Source organism: Eucalyptus grandis, chromosome 6 (genome assembly GCF_016545825.1).
Source record: "Eucalyptus grandis isolate ANBG69807.140 chromosome 6, ASM1654582v1, whole genome shotgun sequence".
NCBI classification, from domain to species: Eukaryota; Viridiplantae; Streptophyta; class Magnoliopsida; order Myrtales; family Myrtaceae; genus Eucalyptus; species Eucalyptus grandis.
Window position 1 is genome coordinate 29,889,666 of NC_052617.1, and position 20,019 is coordinate 29,909,684.

At 37.1% G+C, this 20,019-nt stretch overlaps 1 protein-coding gene across 1 annotated transcript; it reads left to right on the top strand.

Moving 5' to 3' along the window:
• The first annotated feature begins 14,052 nt into the window (after positions 1 to 14,052).
• Positions 14,053 to 17,497, top strand: LOC104442151 (ubiquitin-conjugating enzyme E2-17 kDa). Its single transcript, XM_010055482.3, is given in 5 exon segments — positions 14,053 to 14,261; positions 14,264 to 14,296; positions 15,334 to 15,461; positions 16,020 to 16,124; positions 16,985 to 17,497. Coding segments are annotated over 5 exon segments (444 nt in total). The 5' UTR covers positions 14,053 to 14,227; the 3' UTR covers positions 17,129 to 17,497.
• The last annotated feature ends 2,522 nt before the right edge of the window (positions 17,498 to 20,019 follow it).

Here is a 20,019-nt window from a genome sequence, read left to right on the forward strand (position 1 = left end):
AAAAAAAAAGGAAAAAGGATGACTTAAAGAATTGGACAGGGTGCTCTTAACTATTATTACTTGCATTTATTTAAAGTAAAAGGTAGCCGATCATTTATAGAAAAACGTCAATTGGAATAGTTGGGCAGAAGGACACAAGAAATGCTATTAGTTGTGTACAACGTTCACTTTTAGTACCCAAAATTTTCTTTAACTCGCTTAAGTGCCGTATTTTCTGGAAAACGATCTTTTCACTACCAACTTTGGTCTGCTTGCCCGGAAATCCAATGTGGCCTTTTGTTTATTAATTTCCTAAGTCGACATGGCTCACCGAAGGCCGAAATTGAAAGAGGAACCCAACCGGTCATTTAACCAAAAGCACACCCTAATTTGATTTGCCCCTAAAATTAACAACTTGATCTCGTAAATGGAGGGCATGAACTTTAGTAACGGCTCAATTCGTTTCAACAAAGCGCGGAAGTAGGTGAGTATTACTGTTATTATGGGTTAGAGTCCAATAAGAACATTTTGGACTCGATTGAATCTTGGAAGAAGATTCCATGGATATGTCAGGAATAGAGAAGGCTTGAAGTGAAAATATTTCAAATGGGTGGATACGAAATTCTCTAGTTGAGGGAGAGAGATCTTGGAGCTACTTGAACGACAGCATGAACCTCCATTTGCAATGATGGGCAAGTTGGAGGATGTCAACTCAATGCGAGCTCAAATAAATGTTTTAAAATCTCTGGTCAACCATTTGAAGAAGGAAGTTTCAAAGATTAAAATTGAAAGAAAGTGCTATTGAGTGTTGATTATATTTTTGTTTACTTGTGTAGCCTATTTTATGGCCAAATGTAAAGTGAGCGGCAAGAATCAATTTCTCCATCTACCATAGTTAAGATCAATGAAATATGTACTTATATTGGGTAAAATTGTTGGTCGGCTGCAATTTTTGGTGAAAATTGAAGGTTGGAATATTGTTTTTGAGAACTTATAAGTCTCTTGCTTCATTTTGTATCAATTTTGGTTTGCTTAGTTTTTACTTGAGACGTTTGGTTTTGCCGCAAATGTTTGCTAGTAGTGGTTTGCCGTAATGCTTGCTGGTAATGGGTTTGCTGGTTTGCTGCAATTTTTATTGTAAATATCGGTCAAATTAAGAAGTGGTAACAAGTTCTCGAGTGCTTATTTCAATGTCATAATTTGTAAGCAGTGATCATTTGATTACCAAGTTTAGTTGAAAGTGATTACTTAAGTGTCAGTTGTGGTAAAAAAATGATCACTTAAGTGTTAGTAGTGGTAAAAAAGTGATCACTCATGCCGTGTAAGTTTTAAGAAATGAATATGTTGTTTCACTTTTCTTTCTTCATTTGTACCAAATCATTGCACCCACATAGTGCATTTGGTGCTCAGCCACAGTGGCCAATGCACTCGTCCACGATCCTTGGTCATGTCGTGCATTGGCACAACGTAAGAAACGATGGACACATATGCAAGGCAAGGTGATTGGGGACCATGTAAATTAAGCACACTCTCTTGACCATAAACCTTGGCTAGTGGTGCATCTTGTGCTTGCACTAGCACACTTTATCCACACAAGTTGCCAGTGCAAACATAATATTATGCCAGCACTACCAGCATATATAACTGTTGGTTCAAGCCCTGCATCAACACTAAACACTGCATTAACATCAAGTATAACCACAAACAAATAAGCACATCCAACCACACCAGCAAAAGCACCACAACTAGTAGAATTAACATGCCAGCACAACCAAAAGCAAGTTATGTAAATGAAAAAACATAGACAAAATAAATATCGGTCCATCAGTATTGAACATAGTCTTGACTACATTTGGCCAATCTGAATAATCAGCTAAAATGTACAACCTCCCATTAATTAATATGCACAACCTCCCAACAAAAAAGAGAAAGGATACGTGCTGTAGAAGTCCTAAAACTTGTCATGAAAATACATTTAAATCCTAAAACTTGCAAAAAGTGCAAATAATTCATAAAACTTGTCAAAATGTTTCAATTGAGTCCTAAAATCAACCCCATTAGCCTTTTCCGAAAAAAAAATGCGGACGTGGCATTTTAAATTATTATTTTTTATTTTCCAGGTGGATTCTTTAATTTTTTTATTCATTTTAAAAATAGATTTAAAAAATAAACCATTAAATTTATTCATTTTATTTTATTTTCACTAAAAACTACAAAGAAAAGTTAAAATATTTCTTAAAAAAAAAAATAGTGGCTCCTCTCCCTGTTGCCGCCGCCCATCGTTGGAGGGGTTGGCGAGCCCAAATCTAGGCACCCTCACTTGAGCTTGAGTGAGGGTACCCGGATTGGGCTCACCGCCTCGCGGGGTTGGCGGCCGTCGCCCGCCCTAGGTGAGTCGTCACCGGCCCTGGGCAAAGCTTGGTTGCCCCTCGCTCGGGAGGGCGAGGCTCGCCGGCCCCAAGTGAGGGCCAACGAGGCCTCGCCTAGGGCGGGCGACGGTTGTCGGCCCTCGCACGGGGCCGGCGAGGCCTTACCTTAGCCGGGCGAGGGCCAGCCACTCCCACCGATCGCTGACCCCTTCGGCAATAGGCGGCGGCGGTGGAGGAGAGGAGACACTGATTTTTTTTAAAACAATTTTTTAAAATAATTTTTTTCTTTTTTTCTTTTTTCTTTTTTGGTGAAAATAAAATAAAATGAATAAATCTATTTTTGTAAAAAAAAAAATGAATAAAAATAATTAAAAAATCCACACAGAAAATAGAAAAAAATCATTTAAAATGCTACGTGAGCATTTTTAACGAAAAATGCTAACAGTGTCAGTTTTAGGACTCGATTGAAACATTTTGATAAGTTTTAGGACTTAATTACACTTTTTGCAAGTTTTAGGACTCAAATGCATTTTTGCAACAAGTTTTAGGACTTCTGCAGCACTTAGCCCAAAATAGAAACAACCATGTCCATATAAGCCAACCTCCCATCATTAGTCAATTTGCAGAACCCTTCCGGTCCATTTTTTAAGTGATAGATTGTTGGCTTGGATCATTGTACTCTTTCTAAGTGGAATTGGACTTGGAAATTTGTTGTACTGATTTTTTCTCTTATGTTTTTTCTTCCTAGTAGCTTCTATGCTCTTAGTAGTGATGTCGTCGGCTGTTTTGGAACTGTTAAACTAGTGTCGAACTCTTTTTTTTTGGTTATTTTGGAGCCGCCGCTTGTGTCGTTAATTTTGGAGCACTCTTGTTACTTGATTGTGCTCTTGCCATTGGATTTGCCACTCGTGTTTTTTTGTTTTGAAACACTTTTCTTACTCGATTGTCCTCCAATTAACCTTGGTTGGGTTCTTCTATTGGTGCAACCCTTGACTCTTAACTTGGGCCACCTTGAGAGATGAGCACTTTTAAAGCTCTCCTAAGCTACAACAATATAACTATGTGATAAACAAATTCCAATACCATAAATTAAATGCATGATAATTACAAAACTTACTTTCAAAATAATTATTCAAGTATTGAAGCCTATATAAATATCATAACCATATTGTCTAATACTTTTCCCAAGAGCTCCTCTTGTTCGAAGTGCTACCTCACTTTCAACAACTTGAGCAACTTGGGCAGCTTGTCATCTTCTCACCTAAGAAGGAAAGAGCAAAATTTTAAATTTGCTAAGATCTATTTAGAAAACAACATAACACACACAACATAAATTGTATTACTTATAAGATATTTGCTCATTGTTTGTGCACTAGTCAATTCAGGGGTTCAATGGCCTTTAGCTAACACTTCAGTTGTCCCTTCAACTAACCATTCAGTTGCCCTTTCGGTTAGGCCTTCTAGTTGTCTTTTCGGTTGGCTCTTCAACTAGCTCTTCAATTGCCCTTTCAGTTGATCATTCATTAACCCCTGTAAATAGTTGTTATTGTTGGTGTAGCTTCTTAAAATCACAATCGGTTTTATCGTGTCATTCCTTATGATAATACAAGTATTTTATCTTTACGTATCTAGCTGGTCCTCTTATTTGAGATCTTTCCCTCGTGCATTTTTATCTCTTTTTTTGGCCTACGGATTTGCCTTTTTAGGGGCAAAGACCGAGGGGCTTCATGATTTGTGGCTTCCCAAAATTTGATGCTTCTAACTAGATGCAACATGTACTAGTACGAAACAACATATGTGCTTCTCTTTTAGCAATCATGTAGGTAGTCCATTGGAAGGATGGCACAAATGACATATGCACATGGAATTCTAGTCAATTATCAACCATGACATAAATGCTTTCTCCCCTCAAGTTAGACAACATACATATTAGTATTATGCATTATCTCATACCCATCGTCTCTATTCTAGATTGGATGACAGAACCTACTAACAGCCATGTTCTCCTCTAATCTTTTTGCAATCTTAAGACCACTCTCTAGTCCGCTTTCTAGCCTTATTCCTCTACCTTTGAAGTCTAGTCATGACTATTATTCTTATATCTTCAAACATGTTGATAAGTAGTTTGTACTTAACCTCTAAGATTCTTCAATTGAATACTTCATCAAGATTGTAATCAATGAAATCACATTTAATTTTTTTTTATTAAAAAATGCCTTACACCAATGTTTAGGTTTAGTTTGGAATAGTGCTTTAAATCCCTCCTTCATTGACTCAAGTAACTCTTGTTTATGTATTATAAAATTAATTATATTAGCGCTCATTATTATAAGTGAAAATCGGTGCTGCAGTTTATCTCTTTTATAGTTTTTTGTCCGGTTTGCATAAATATGCCTTGCATACATTCTATATTTAACATATGACATCAATTCAACTAACATTGGAATAAGTCCGTATAATAATTCCCAAAACAATTACTTGTAAGTTAAGATATGTGAATAATATGAAAAGCAAATGATTGACAACGGCATTACATTTTGTTGACCACTTATGAATGCCTAACCTTCCCTATTACTGATGTCTAAGTCGGTCATTATATTTTTTAGGAATTAGGACCAAGTGTCATTGTTATTTACTTTCACAACAACCCAAGTTACTAGAAAATTCTTGTTATTAACATCTTTCCCAACAATAGTTAACAACTATTATTACCATAAATCTTTTAGAAAACATTTATCCAACTCTGTGACTCTTCTACAATTAGCCAAAAATGCTCGCTTGCATGCACCAAAGCAAATATAAATCCTATCAAACTTAGTCCTATGGTTAGACACATTTCCATAACTTTTACATATATTCTATTTGATGGGCTGAAGCCTACACTTGTCAACATAATCCCAAAAGCTGAGTATATTTTTCATTTCCATCAATATATGCATCACCCTTTATTTCACTCTTTTGTATTGATTCATAGACACATTTACTCTTACCTATTTCTTCATTAATTGTTTGAATTGATGACTCTTAATTTCAAGCATCACTTTGATAGTGCTGAATAAGTATTTTGATAACCATGCACTTGTTACCAATTTGTTATCCAATACAATGGAACAAGTATGTCCCTCTTGTAATGACCTAAGCTGGAATAATTCACGCTTCTTATTTAGTGCACCATATATTTTCTATGAACAATTTGATTGTGAGTACTTTGCTCTTACAAATTCCCTGGAATTTCTAACAAATTCAACACTCCTCTGTTTAACAATTGAATATATGATAATAGGTTCTTTAAATTGTTTTGCATTATCGAATTTCATATCAATGAACAAAACATGACATGCAACAGTAGGATCATAATAATGATGCTTATTCTTCCTTTTACACAGCTCTTTCAACATCTTCATCCTTTGATCTATAACTCTCATCATCGTTACTACTTTCTTCATAATCAGTTTCATTACCATCAACTAGAGCTCCTTCATCCCTATTTATAGGTTAAGATTCATGCGATTCTTCAAACATTCCAATTTTATTTCTTTGAAACTCCCTTTACTTGTACCTTACCTATGCATATTCCTCCTCCTCCTCATCACTCGGGTCATTCACATATAGCAGAGTTCATTATCTGATTCATTAGATATAGCAACTTTCCACTTTAATCCAATCAATTCTTCATCACCTGTCTTTATTGAAGACTCTTTTTAATTGTGCTATATGCTTTGCCTCCCTCTCCTCCTTTTTATATCTCTCTTGTTGTCATTCATCAAAAATAAATCTACACCCAATATGAGTAGTGAATTCTCCTATATAGCAGAGTTCATTATCTGAATCATTAGATATAGCAACTTTCCACTTTAATCCAATCAATTCTTCATCACCTGTCTTTATTGAAGACTCTTTTTAATTGTGCTATATGCTTTGCCTCCCTCTCCTCCTTTTTATATCTCTCTTGTTGTCATTCATCTAAAATAGATCTACACCCAATATGAGTAGTGGATTCTCCTATACTACCTCCCACTTCTTCTACTTGATTGCTCTTATTATCTTTATCATCTTCATCATCTTCATCATCACAGAATACTCAATAGACACCATAGCTTCCTTGCCATGAAAATAGTGGTAGACAATATCTTTCATGCCATTGTCATTATCGAAGATTTTCAAACCATCCTTCAAGTCTTTTCCAATAACACAGTAGTGCAATTTTTCTATTTTATATCATAACCGATACACTACTTTCCTTACGAAATCAATATATGATGGTCTACTTACATCAACATAGATGGTACTGTTGTTTCCACCTGCATATTTCCATCAATTGGTGCCAATGACGAATTCCTCACCATATTTGATAATGACACCTATAATATTATTGTCTCCCATGTCGATATTGCATTTAAGAAAAATATTAGCTTTTGGGATCACAACACAAAAAAGACAAACAACATTTTAACATGAAGGTCCCACAAAGACACGTAGTTGAATAAAGAATTACTTGGGCATTGTTTTCTACTAGACAAACAGTAATAACAAAGCATACCGGTTGATAAAATAAATCGAGGTCCACATATTGTCAGTTTTAGTATAAAAGAATTCTTCTTTAACACTAACAACTCTAATTTTTCCCTCATCGCTCGAGCCCTATTTTTTTTCCCTTCAATTGAGTAACTCAAAGAGATCACTTATGACTAACCTAACGGACTGAAAGAAATGAGGTAGTGAGTGAGAGACGACAAGTAAGCGATGGACGGCAACTGAGCGACAACAATTGAGCGAGTGACAACAAGCAATGTTGAGAGAGAGTGATCAACAATGAGACAAATATGATCAAAGCTGTAACTTTCATTCATCAAATGTTGCGTCCTTTTAGGCAAAGGATGGTATGGTGTCATTTTGGGCAAAACTGTGTAGCATTGTTTTTAGGCAATGACGTTGTGCAATGTCGTTTAATTATATCCAGCCAAGTTGGACTAAGCTGACATTTTGCTAGTCCACTAGAACTAGAATTTTCAGTAAAAAATCCAACTAAGTTTATTTTTTAATTATAAAGGCTACGTAACCATTTTCACCAGAATATCTCGCCGTTGACATTTGAATGATTGTTTTTCTTCAATTTTGGCATTTAAGGGCTTATTTGGTAACCGACTAAATAGTGCATGATTATATTCTTTTGTTATTCGGAATAAAAAAAGAATAGAAACCTGTTTGGTAACTTTTTTGTTTATTTTCGAGAATAGACTTGGAATATAATCAAAAAGTAGAAAAAAAATTATTTATTTGTTGCCAAGAACAACTCCAAAATTAAGTCTCTTTTCTTTTTTTCCCTTTTTTTCTTTTCTTCTTCTCCTTATTCCTTTGGCCGATTGTTGGCCTAGCCAAGCTTGAGGCCGGCGACCGGCCAAAGGAAGAAAGAGAAAAAAAAAAAAGAAAAGAGTGAAAAATATAATAAAATTACTAAAAACCTTTTAAAAAATAATTCTAATTCACAAAAAAATTTGAGATCTTACTAAACACATTACTATCCAGAGAATAGAAAATAAAAAAGAATTATTTCTAAATAAAAATTATTCCCGAGAATAAAATAGTTATCAAACAAGCCATAAGTGAGCCAATGAAAATTTTTAGTATTAAAGTGAGCGATGTATACAACTTATAGCACTTTTGTTTCGAAATAGTTGTAATATAATAACTTTCATAGCCTTGATCTTTATACATGAAAAGATAAATTCTCTATACAAAGAAAGATAAATTGAATTTGTTAGCTTTGGAATATCTTGTTGTACTTGTCAAGAGTATACGAATTGCTTGAGTAATCTAATCTAATTGGAAGCAACTTTTGAAATTCATTTATTGTTGAGAGATATTTTCTCCAATATGCCACTGCAAGAGAGGCATTCCATTGCGAATGCCCATCTTGGACTGTAAATGAAGAAATCATTGTTGTATGAGGGGTTTTGTTAGTGCATCCACGAGTTGATCATAAGTGAACATATGACTATCTAAACAAGCCATTGTTAACCATGTCGCAAACAAAATAATAATCAATGGCAATATGTTTCATCTTGGAGTGAAAAATTGAATTAGCACACATATGCGTAGGACCAATGTTATCATAATAGAAGCTAGGTGTGGTGAAGGAGATACTCCAAGTTCATATAGGAGAAATTGAATTCATATAAGCTTAGAAATTGTTGCAACAACAACACCATACTTGATTTCAACTGATGAACGAGTAACATATCGTGGTTTTTAAGACAATATGATATAGGATTTTGGTCAATATAAACTATGTAGGCGATTATAGACTTACGGTCATCCAGATTGCCTACTCAATTAGCATGAGAGAATGCATGAAGCAATGGAGAAGAACTATTTTGCAAGTGTAGGCTAAGATTAAAAGTCCATTTGAGATAATGTAAAACATGTTTAATAACAGTCTAATGTAACTCTATTCGTTGATGCATAAACTAAGGGAACTTGTTGACAATAAAAGTAATATTAGGCCTTGTGAATGCAAGATAGTGAAGAGCACCAACAATCTTCTTGAATTTAGTTGCATCAGTATGAGGCAACCCATTAACAAGAGTAAGAGAGTTGAAGGTAGCTATTAGGGTGGTAATCTCCTTAGCTCCTAACATTCTTGCTTGACCGAGAATGTTCCTATATACTTGTGTTGTGTGAGAAAGAGACCAAACTTTGTTCGCATCATCTCAACTCTCAAGAAGTAATGTAGATATTTAAGATCCATTTATGAGAATTTACCTACAAGAACTCTCACAAACTTTTGTAAAAATTTTATATGACTTCTAGCTAGGATCATATCATTTATGTGAATCAAGAAATAAGTAATGATGTCATCATATTTGTATATAAAGAGCGAGAAATCTTATTTGGATTGGATGAATCCAAACAAAATGATAGAAGAACTAAGTGCTTGATACCACGCATAAGAGGCTCATTTAAGACTGTAAATAGCCTTCTTCAATCAACCTATATGATTTGGATATAATTGATCAACAAATCCTAGTGGTTGATGCATATAGACTTCCTCCATGAGTTTACCATGTAAGAAAGCATGAAGAGGCTAACCCTTTGATAAGACTAGAAAAAAAAACAACTTGTATTGTGGCGGGTTTAACAACTCGATTGAACATATGAGCATAGTCGTTAGTAGAATCCCTTAGTGATAAGTTGTGTCTTGTACCTAGTTATGCTATCATATGAGTTTTACTTGACTCAAAATATCCATTTGTTAGCTAATAATATTATGATGAGGCTTAAGTGGTATAAACTTTCATATACCATTTCAGATAATTGACATTAAATTCTTTTAACACAACAATGCGCTACTTTGGATCTTTTGAGGCTTGGGAAACACACATTAGTTCAAATAAGGGTGGTTAAGGATATGTGGTGGTTAAATGTATCTGTTTAGGGTTTGCAAATGTTATTTTAAGAGTGAATGATCATTGGATGAAAATGTGGGGTATTGATGGAACTGTGGTGTATGGACCAAATGAAGTATTTGAGTATGTGAGAGGTATAAATAGAGTTTCAATGGTTGATGATGGATCTGCATTAGGGAACGTTAAATTGGTGTTCTCCACCAAAGTTGTAAGGCCTTTCAAATGGTGATGTCGAACTTCTCCATTAAGTGAACTTAAAAGACTTATTTAACCGGGCATGGTATGACTTAGTTGTCTTGTATTGGAAGAGGTGCCTAAATTCTTTATTAAAAATGAGAGGGTGCACAAATACTTTGAGGTGGTAGAGATAGGGATTGAAAACTAGTACGATGAAGCAATTGAGCATGTTTAGAGTAAGGAAAAAATGACTTACCATACATTATATGATCATGAGATAAAGACTGTGTTTTGTTGGGGATTGTAACTTCTATGAGCACTTTAATTAAAAGAGTAACCAAGAAATATACAAGGTTTTGATCAATATTCAAACTTGTGCTTGCCATATGGTTTAAGCCAAGGATAACATGGGTAATCAAAAACTCAAAATTTTGAGTAATTTCGACAGGATTCGAAGAGAGTCTCAAAAGGAGATTTGAGTCCTAAGAACAATGTAGGTAGACAATTTATTTAAAATGTAGTGGCTTGAAATGCAATGACTAAAATAAGGATGAAAGAGATGCTTAATGAAGCAATGTAAGACTTGTTTCGACAACATGCCCATAACTCCGCTCGCAATCCCCTTATGTTGGGGTGTGTGTGTATGGAGTGTTTGTAAATGTGTAACCCCATGAGACAAGAAAAATCTTATTAGTTTATGATATTCTCCTCCACCATCAATGTACACTTATAATATGGGATTCTCAAAGGAGTTTTCCACTAGCTTGAATTTTGGAAGTAGAGTAAAAATTGTTTGATTTTTGTTTGATTGGATACAACCAGATGTATTTGGTGTAGTGATCCGCAAAAATAATATAATATGAAAAGCCATCTATTGATTTCATTAGAGTGGGACCCCAAATATCACTATAAATGAATTTAAGAGGTCATTGGCTAGACAAAGTAAAAGCACCAAGTGTAAGTCTATGACTTTCATTACATTTACACAATTCGCACAAAAATCTAGAATGCGACTTGGAAATAGAAGAAACCGACTTTGATTTTAAAAGAAATTCTAATATCATGGGAGGGATGACCAGGATGTAGATGCCAATCACTAGAGGATACATGCGCACCGATCATAGTGGAGGGTAGTGGACAAGTCACGTGGAGTGAAGATGAAAGTTCATAATAAGCATTATTATTCAAGCCTTGTGTGAGAGTTGCCTTCGTGAGTAGATATTTCATTAAAAAATGGTTGGAAACAAATCCATAGCATTTGGTTACTTTTGCAAAAATTGGAAATAGATATCAAGTTTTTACTAATATCAAGAACAGACACAAAAATCCGACAATGAATATGAAATAGCAAGGAGGAAAGTTTAGTGGAACCTGTGTGCTTTATTTGCAAACGTGAGCCATCATTATAATAGTTTCATTTGCGCCTTCATAATTAGAATGCGGAGAGAGATTTTCCAAACTCGAAGTGACATGTTGAAATGCCCTAGAATCCATGAGCCATCCTCACTTGACTTGGTGAGATAACACTGTGCTATTTGCATAGGAGGAGAGGAGAAATACTATTTGGCCTGATAGCATTGCTTGGTTGAATGGCCAGCCCCATTTACATAGTTTGGCACATGACTTGTGCTTTTTGAATGCGCTAGTTACAACCATAATTGTTGCTCCTTCGCTAATAAGATTGTTGAGTTGACTGAAAGAAGTTTGAGCCTCCATTTGAAATTGGGTGTTGGTTGGTGTTCCCGGGAGAGACTCTCTTGGCAATATTTGCAATGACAAAAGTTGATTCACCTTCACTCTTTTCCCTTTTTATATATTGCTCAAAGTCAACAAGTTCATCGTGGAGTTCCTTAAAGGAAATGAGTGATCCATGTGCTTTAATGGCAACAAAAATTTGCTTGAATTTGGAGCCGAGACCATTTAGAACATGTAATATTAAAGCATCACTAATACGAGAGTTGATGATGGCAAGTTCATCGGCAATTCCTTCAGACTTGTAAATACTCAACTATTAGTCGAGTGTCATGTTTTATGAGCATTAAATGCTCCTTAAGACTCATGATGTGTGAACATGTCTTGTTGGCAAGAGATGTGAAAGTTTATTCCAAGTCTCATGTGTTGTTTTGGTAGAGGCAACGAGAGGCACGATTGAGTGTGAAGTGGAAGTTAACCGTTGATCTTGATGTACAGAATGAGAATAAGATGAATTGATAGTAGTTTTGCCCTCAATAGTAAAAGTGTTAGACAGACATACTCATCAAATTTTAACCAAGAGAAGAGAATTAAATTGAGCCAACTAGGAGGGATAATGCATTGATGTTAACTTGAGGGGTAGTTGAACAATTGAATTAATTGACACAAGTGTGGTGGCATTATTTGAAGAGGGGCTAGTGACTATCATAGGAGAATCTGTGTTTGAAGATTTTTCTATCATTGGAAAAAATTGAACGATGCTTTCGTGAGCGTTAGACTCACTTACCATGAAGAATTGAACAATATGCTATTATTACTTGCATATATTTAAAGTACAAGGTAATTTATAGAAGAAAATAAGCTGGAATAATTGTAATACAATAACTTTCCTGGCTATGACCTTTGTAGATGGAAAGATAAAATCTTCTATATAAATAAAGATAAATTGAATTGTCAATATTGGAAACTCTTGTTGCACTTGCCATGAATATAGGAAGTGTTTGGGAAAATTGTCCAAAAAGTCCTAAACTTATTATACTTTTACTAATTCAGTCATAAACTTTTTAATTTTGCCAATTTAGCCTTAAACATTTCACTTCTTGCCAAATAAGTCAATTCGATTAATTTTGACCTAAAATTGTTGATATGGACGTCGGTGGTACCACTTAGGATTGTTAGCGTAGCATCACTAGTGTTGACGTAGATAATTTTTAATAATATTTTAATATTTGTTGAATTTTTATTAGTTTTTTTTTTCTTTTCGTTCTTTCCTTTTTGGCTTTCTTCTTTTCCTTTTCGGTGACTGGTCACCAGTCACAAACGACAGCCGGCGGCTTGCCACAGTTGAGGCCCAATCGGGTGACGAGAGCCCTCGCTTAAACATGGCCCAGTGAGGGTTGGCCTTGCCTAAGCTAGATTTGGTGAGGTCGACCCTCACCCAAGCCAAGGTGGCCTCACTCGGTCGATGCTCGATGAGGTCGCCCTAGCCTAGGTGAGGGCTAGCCTTGCCAGATCTAGTGAGGGGAGCCCTCGCCGAGGCTCGCCCAGACCATATTTGGCGAGGTCTGGCCTAGGCGAGGGTTGGCCTCATCCAAACTAGATTTGGTAAGGCTGGCCCTCACCCAAAGGAAGGTAGCCTTGCTCGGTGTTGCCGTCACCCGACTGATGCTTAGTGAGGCCGCCCTAGCTTGGGTAAGGGCTGGCCTTGCTTGGGCGAAGGCTCCAATTGTTGGGGGCTTGCCCTTGCCTAGGTGAGAGCTCCCTTTGCTAGGCCTTGCTTGTGGCGAGCAAGGTCGGTTGATCGATCACTAGAAAAGTTAAAGAAGAAAGCCATGAAGAAAAGAAAAAAGAAAAGAAAAATTATTAAAAATTATTTACTTCAGTGTTAATAGTCTTAAGTAGCATCGGCGACGTCCATGTAAATATTTTCATATCAAAATTGGCCGGATAGATTTAATTGATAAGAAGTGAAAATGTTTAGAATTGAATTGGTAAAAATGTAATATGTTTAGAATTTTTTGGATATTTTTTTCAAAATTGCTTGATTGATTTTGATACGGTCGAGAGAAATTTTTGGAAATTGCTTATATTTTCCCCGGTAGAAGTATCATCTAGAATGGAAAAGGACAAGTATGGCGACCGGGCCCCGAGGAACACCAACCACGAATCGATTGGCCGAAGATCCATTAGCCTCCCCATTCGCATTTCCCAAAAAGCAAGGCAAAAGACATTTGAAGTTGATCGCAAAGGTCCTTCCTTTAAGCTTTTACCGTCTGAAAAGGACCATAAAAAAAAAAAAGTAAATTTGCAAAATCATTGCAAGAACCAAAACGCAAGCCACAGGGTCCCAAAATCTCTCCGCGTTAGAGAACCAGATTCTTTTCACATTTTCTCTCTCTCTCTCTCTCTCTCTCTTTCTTTTTTTTTTTTTTTTTTAAATACGGTTGTTGGGTTCATTTTTTTTTTTTAATCGTTTAAAGGCTCCGTGAACTTGTCGCCGTTGTTTTCTTCTTCCTTGTTGATTTCGTCAAGCTTCCATTTTTCTCTCTGGAATTCCTCTCTCGCCCTCTCTCTCCCTCTCTTCTCTGGATCGGAGCTGCGTCGATGGCTTCCAAGCGAATCCTGAAGGAGCTCAAAGATCTCAGAAAGACCCTCCTACGTCCTGCAGTGCCGGTACTTCATTCATTCTTCTTCTTCTTCTTGTCTCGCCAATTTTTTTGCTTTTTTTTTTGCAGTAATTTTTCGTGGGTATCCTTCTTTGTTAGATCTTTTTTCTGCTCTGAGATTAATCCACTCTGGAGCTTCGGGTTCTGAGTTTTTTGCTGCCCCCTTTTCTTCTTAAGGTTGTTTTTTTGTTACTGTTGGGGCTTGAGTTTATGATATGCTTATGTATGATGTATTATTGGCTTTGAAGTGGATGGGTGGGATATCTAACATTGGGAGAGAAGACCATTGAAGTATCTCTTCAAGATGGTCCTGGATTAAGAGAAGAAATTTCATCATGAGCTTTTCAGGTTTTTTTTCTGTTTGGCGGGGGTTGAAGGTCAAAACTTTCCCCGCTGATTTTCTTTATCGCTCATAATGAAGGTTGATGTAATGGATGAGGTGGCTTACTGAGATTTGGATAATGAAGACTCAAGTTTCTAATGGTTTGACCTGGTTTTGGGGCTGTAAAATCCTTTTGACATCTACCATTGTATCTTAAAGCATTTTTTTTTTTTTTGAGCATATACCTTAAGGCACATTGGATTAGCCCCTCTGCGAATGATAGTTGCTTGGCGACAAGTGAAACTGCATAATTTTGTTCTTTCCATTGTTTACAAGTCTTGGACCAAGTATGTTAGATGGTGTTATTCTGGTTCTTTTTATTCTCCGTGCCTTGATCATCTAAGTGCTTTTTTGCCAAGAGACTGGGGTAGTGCGTGTTATTAGTAGAGGATGTTCTGATTATGAAAGATCTTGCTAACCTAACCTAGACTGTGGATACCAGAACACACATCAGGTGGGAAAATCAGAAGCAAATTAAACTCAGTTGAGCGTTGCAATATTCTGATGGCATTTCGGTTCTCTGTCAATTGTCTATCGGTGACTCAAGACAAATGTCATTTGCTGAAAAATCTGTTTCGAATTTTTTGTTCCTCATATGAGACAGAGTAGTTATGATGCAGAAATGTGAATTAAGTGTCTTCTTGTTTTAAAATTACTGGCAGGCCCTGTGGGAGAGGACATGTTCCACTGGCAAGCAACAATAATGGGTCCTACGGATAGTCCGTATGCCGGGGGAGTATTTCTAGTAACTATCCATTTCCCTCCAGATTACCCATTTAAACCCCCTAAGGTATGGGATCTATACTTCTCGTTATCCCTCAAGAGGTGAACAACATCATGAGCTCTCCCTTTTCCAGCCATTTGATAGATGAAGGATTGTAACACCATTGAGTGTATTCTTCTTCTTTTGCTTTTCAGAGTTAGGTTGTGGTATAAGAGGCCTCAACTTAGGTTGTGGATTGGTTTCAGCTTTTGCCTTTCCAAACACATTTGCTAACCTTTCTTGAGATTTCATGCATAGAAAACTCATCGTTTTAGAATAACTAATATTGGACAGGTAGGCCAACTGAGTATTGGGATATTACTCTATATCCACGGGCATTAGATTTCTAAGTTGTGATCATTGTCAGAGTCCACAAGTGTTCATACATGATCTCCTGTCCATTATTGGCTGGATTAGACAGAATGTCTGTATGGTTGGCTTACTTCATACGCACAGAGGGAGCTTCAATAATGATTCAGCGAGAAAGTTAATGCTAGGACATCCAGAAAATTAACCCACATCGGTGTAGTTTTTGGCTACCAAGAAATGGACGCTAATGATAATGTGTGCACCCCTGTTTTGCAGGTAGCGTTTAGGACCAAGGTCTTCCACCCAAATATCAACAGTAATGGCAGCATTTGTCTTGACATTCTAAAGGAGCAATGGAGTCCTGCCTTAACCATTTCCAAGGTCCTGCTCTCTTCATTATACATATGCTACTGAAAAGCTAGTGGCTTTCAAACCCACTGGCGTTGTGTGCTCATTGCTCTTGATGTGTTAATACTGTTGAACAGTTACAGTTGAGGCAAGGCCATGCTTAGGCAATGCCCATCAGAAAACAGAAGGTCTTGCTTTTTTCACACGTTAGTCTTCTCATGATTTTCCGAAAATGGATGTTAGAAGGCAACTGAGTCCCATACCCGTATGCTTACTGTTAATGTCATTGATCATTGCATATCCACCAGGCATTATGTACTATTATTGTTAATGCATTGTTTGGTTTTAGTGTTCTTGCGGATGTGCCATAGAGCTCTGCTGTCAAGTGCCGACTGGTTCGTCTTGACTCCTGAGAGGGAAACTATCACCTGACCCCGAAAGCAGTAAATTTTGCAAACCTTTATTTTGAACTTTTCATGGTTTTCTTCCAAAGGGCAATATTTTTTCTTTTAAGAACTTTGTATGGATACACTGCGTTTGGTGTAGTTAATGGTGGTGGCAGTCTTCATGGAGCATTTGTGTTAGTTGAATAGTAATGTTCTGTTATGGTGGTTTGATGTGTTTTCCTTAGGTGATGCATTTCATCTGTTAATTCTAGATTAAATAATTTAGCACTTGACATCTTAGAAGTGAAACAAGATGAGTCAATGACAGGTTAGTTTCTGGAACTTTGGCATCCTGCTGTTGTGATTGATCTCTTCTTGGCCGAGGATCCTTAAAATAGCTTTGGGTTCTCGGTTTGCTGTCGCTAACGCATTGCAATGCATGGTCGAAAAGTTAATACAAGGCTCGTCTCTTAAGTTGGTGGGAAAGGTTTTTGTCTTATCTTTCAGGTCTTGCTTTCAATCTGTTCGCTTTTGACGGACCCGAACCCAGACGATCCCCTGGTGCCAGAAATCGCTCATATGTACAAGACCGACCGGGCCAAGTACGAGGCAACTGCGAGGAGCTGGACCCAGAAGTATGCCATGGGCTAGGGGCTACTTGCTGCAACCTATTACCAAGGAACTGTCCGTTGTTGTCTTTCGCTGTATGAGTTGAAGGTGAGGCCTGCAATTTATTATGACTGGCAAGCAATATATGTGTGTCTAGTTTGGTCTGTCGTGCAAATGAGGACACTGGATATTTCCCGGCCTGTCTGAACCACCAAAAACTGTAGTTGAATGTTGTAAAGTCGATGCTGTTTTCTTCGGTTGTGTAGAGGGGATTTACATTGAACATGTGATTGGCTAGTCCTGCAGATCTGTTCGCTCTGCATAAACCCGATAACTCGCTATAAACTCGAGGGCCCTCGGATTTGACATATCTGTTGATCCAGGTTCTGAAAATAGATGATGTTCTTGTCATATTTGTGTGCTGTACATCTTTGCTAAGGCAGTGATGAATATGTTCTGGCCATGCATATGCAAGAGATGGGTGTCGGTACTCGAGACGATATTGAGCAGTCAGACATTAAAGTAGACCATCATGGGGCAGGTCCTAAAATTTGTTGTGATAATGCATTTGGGTCCTAAAACTTCCATTTTATACACTTAAGTCATAAGACTTGCAATTTTAATGCTCTTGAGTCATTCCGAAAACTCCCTGCAATTTCAAGTGGAAGGGAAATTTCACGTGTCTGTTTTTGATTATTTTTTCAATTCGCATAGCAGTTCAATAAAAAAAAAAAGAAAAAGAAAAAGTTGATTTGTAGGTATTAGATCCACTAAAACTTAATGGAGCCAACAGAAGGACTAGAATGACGTCTCGAACAAATATTTTGTCATAAATGTACGAAATGAAAGTTCGAGAATTCCAATGTGTAATCATTACAAGTCCTAGGATTTCTTATCATCACGATCGTCCCATTTATAGTTGTAGGGATTGGCAAGCCGGCCCTAACCAACATTTGAGCACGCGTAATCAGATTCGGAAGTACCGATCCATTTATCTTTCATTCATTAGGAGTTGGATATTCCCCTGTTCACTTTTCAAAGAAGATCGTTCCCAACTAGGCTCGAAAAATACAAGAAAGTCAAAAGTGACGATGATCAGGTGTTGACATGTCACGATGCAAATTAAATTTTCTTCTTTTATCGTATGGGAATGATGCAAATTAAAGTTTGACTAGGTTTTGGGCAAAAGAGCACTAAATCATTTGTAAAAGGCGAAATTAGGTGAATTTCCGACGACACTCCCCACCAAAAAGCGCAAATTGCGTGTTCTCAAAATTTGTCTCTAAAAATAAAATATATATTGTCTCTAAAAATTATTGGAAAAAGTCAAAGCACGTGAGGAAAACCCGACACGTGCGCGTGCACTGTTTTTTTGGGGCCCCTTTTTCCCGCGGTCTTTTCTCGACCAACTTATTTGCCACTTGCTTGGTCCCCAAGCTTCTCTCCTTCTCCGAGGATTTCATTAACATTTCATTTCATTTTATTTTATTCTCCCTCTTTCTCCCCCGAAACAACGTTCGGGGCCCACACGTCTGCAAAAACGAAGCGGCATGTCGTTTTCGCCTCGATCTTTTTCCACTTATCTTAATTATTTTCTTAATCCGGGTTAGTAGAGCCAATTTTTTTGTCTAAAGTCAACCCGTACCTCTCTTTATTATTGTTGTTGTTATTATTATAAATATTTTTTCCCGTCATGCGACACAAAACACGACATTAATCCACCACCACACGGAACTCTCTCTCCTCGGCTCTCGTGAAATATTTTATATTTCATGCTCAAACTGGAAAGTTAAAAAAAAAATTATACGATAATTAAACCGGCGATAATATAATAAGATGATTTATAAATATCATTATACTATATTAACACGCTAAACCTTCAAAATGATCGCGCGTCACGAAGAAACAAAGATGCAGTTTAAGAGGGCATGAGTGTGTTTGTTCATCGTTGGAGCCAAATCATTTGTCAAGTGTGGTCATCGCCATACTCATGCATTCGTACTCATGCTTATCGAATCATTTCTATAAATACTAAAAAATATATATATTTATTATATGACATTATAGAAAAAAATAATACTTTTATCGATATCACAAAAAAATCCTCTTAAATGTGTTATCAAAATCATCAAATTTGTATCGAGCAAAACAAAAATACCCTCCTGTCCACCACGAAAAACAGTCCTTTGTGACTTTCCAAGACATGGATGTGGCAAGGATATGCTCGCTTGGCATAAGTTTGAGATATTGGTAACACAAGAAAAGAAAATTTGGGGGGCATTGATGTCACGATAGATAAAGTTTAGGGCTTTTAGTGGTAGGAGTAGGAGGAGGTTATTTTTGTCCCACTATGTACAAATTCGGGAGTTTTCATAACAAAAAAAAAAAATTGGAGTATTGGAGTCGTGAGGCAGATTTTAGGTTTTCCGTTGCTATTTTTTCCGAAAAGTAACAGAGAATTAAGCGATAAATGGAGGGCTAACGTTTGGATTTTTTCTATTTTTGGCTCAAATTGACATGCTTAACGAGCAAGCAAATAAATCGACCAATTAACAATATCAGTAGGTCGTAATGTTTATCTAATTAGAGAAAAGAAGTGCCCCCTGTTTTTTTTTCACGGTGGGAAGAGGGGGAGGATGGGCTCGCGTCACATGCCGGTGACGAAACGATGGCCAAAGCAGAGAGAGAGACAGGGCAGGCGAGAGAGACTTGGTACACGACGTTCCGTTACTTGAAGCCCAAGTCCCATCGGAGGGACCAGACGGGTTTACCGGGCCGGTGCGGCACCACGTGTCGCCCATCGGGAGCCGCATCGGGCGATGTTGCGGCGAGTCGTCTGGGATCCCCGTCGCGAACGGAATCTTCTCCTCCTACTCCGTATAACAGAACAGTCCCCGACCGGTTCGTTGGCGCTTCGAATGGAAGGAGGGAGG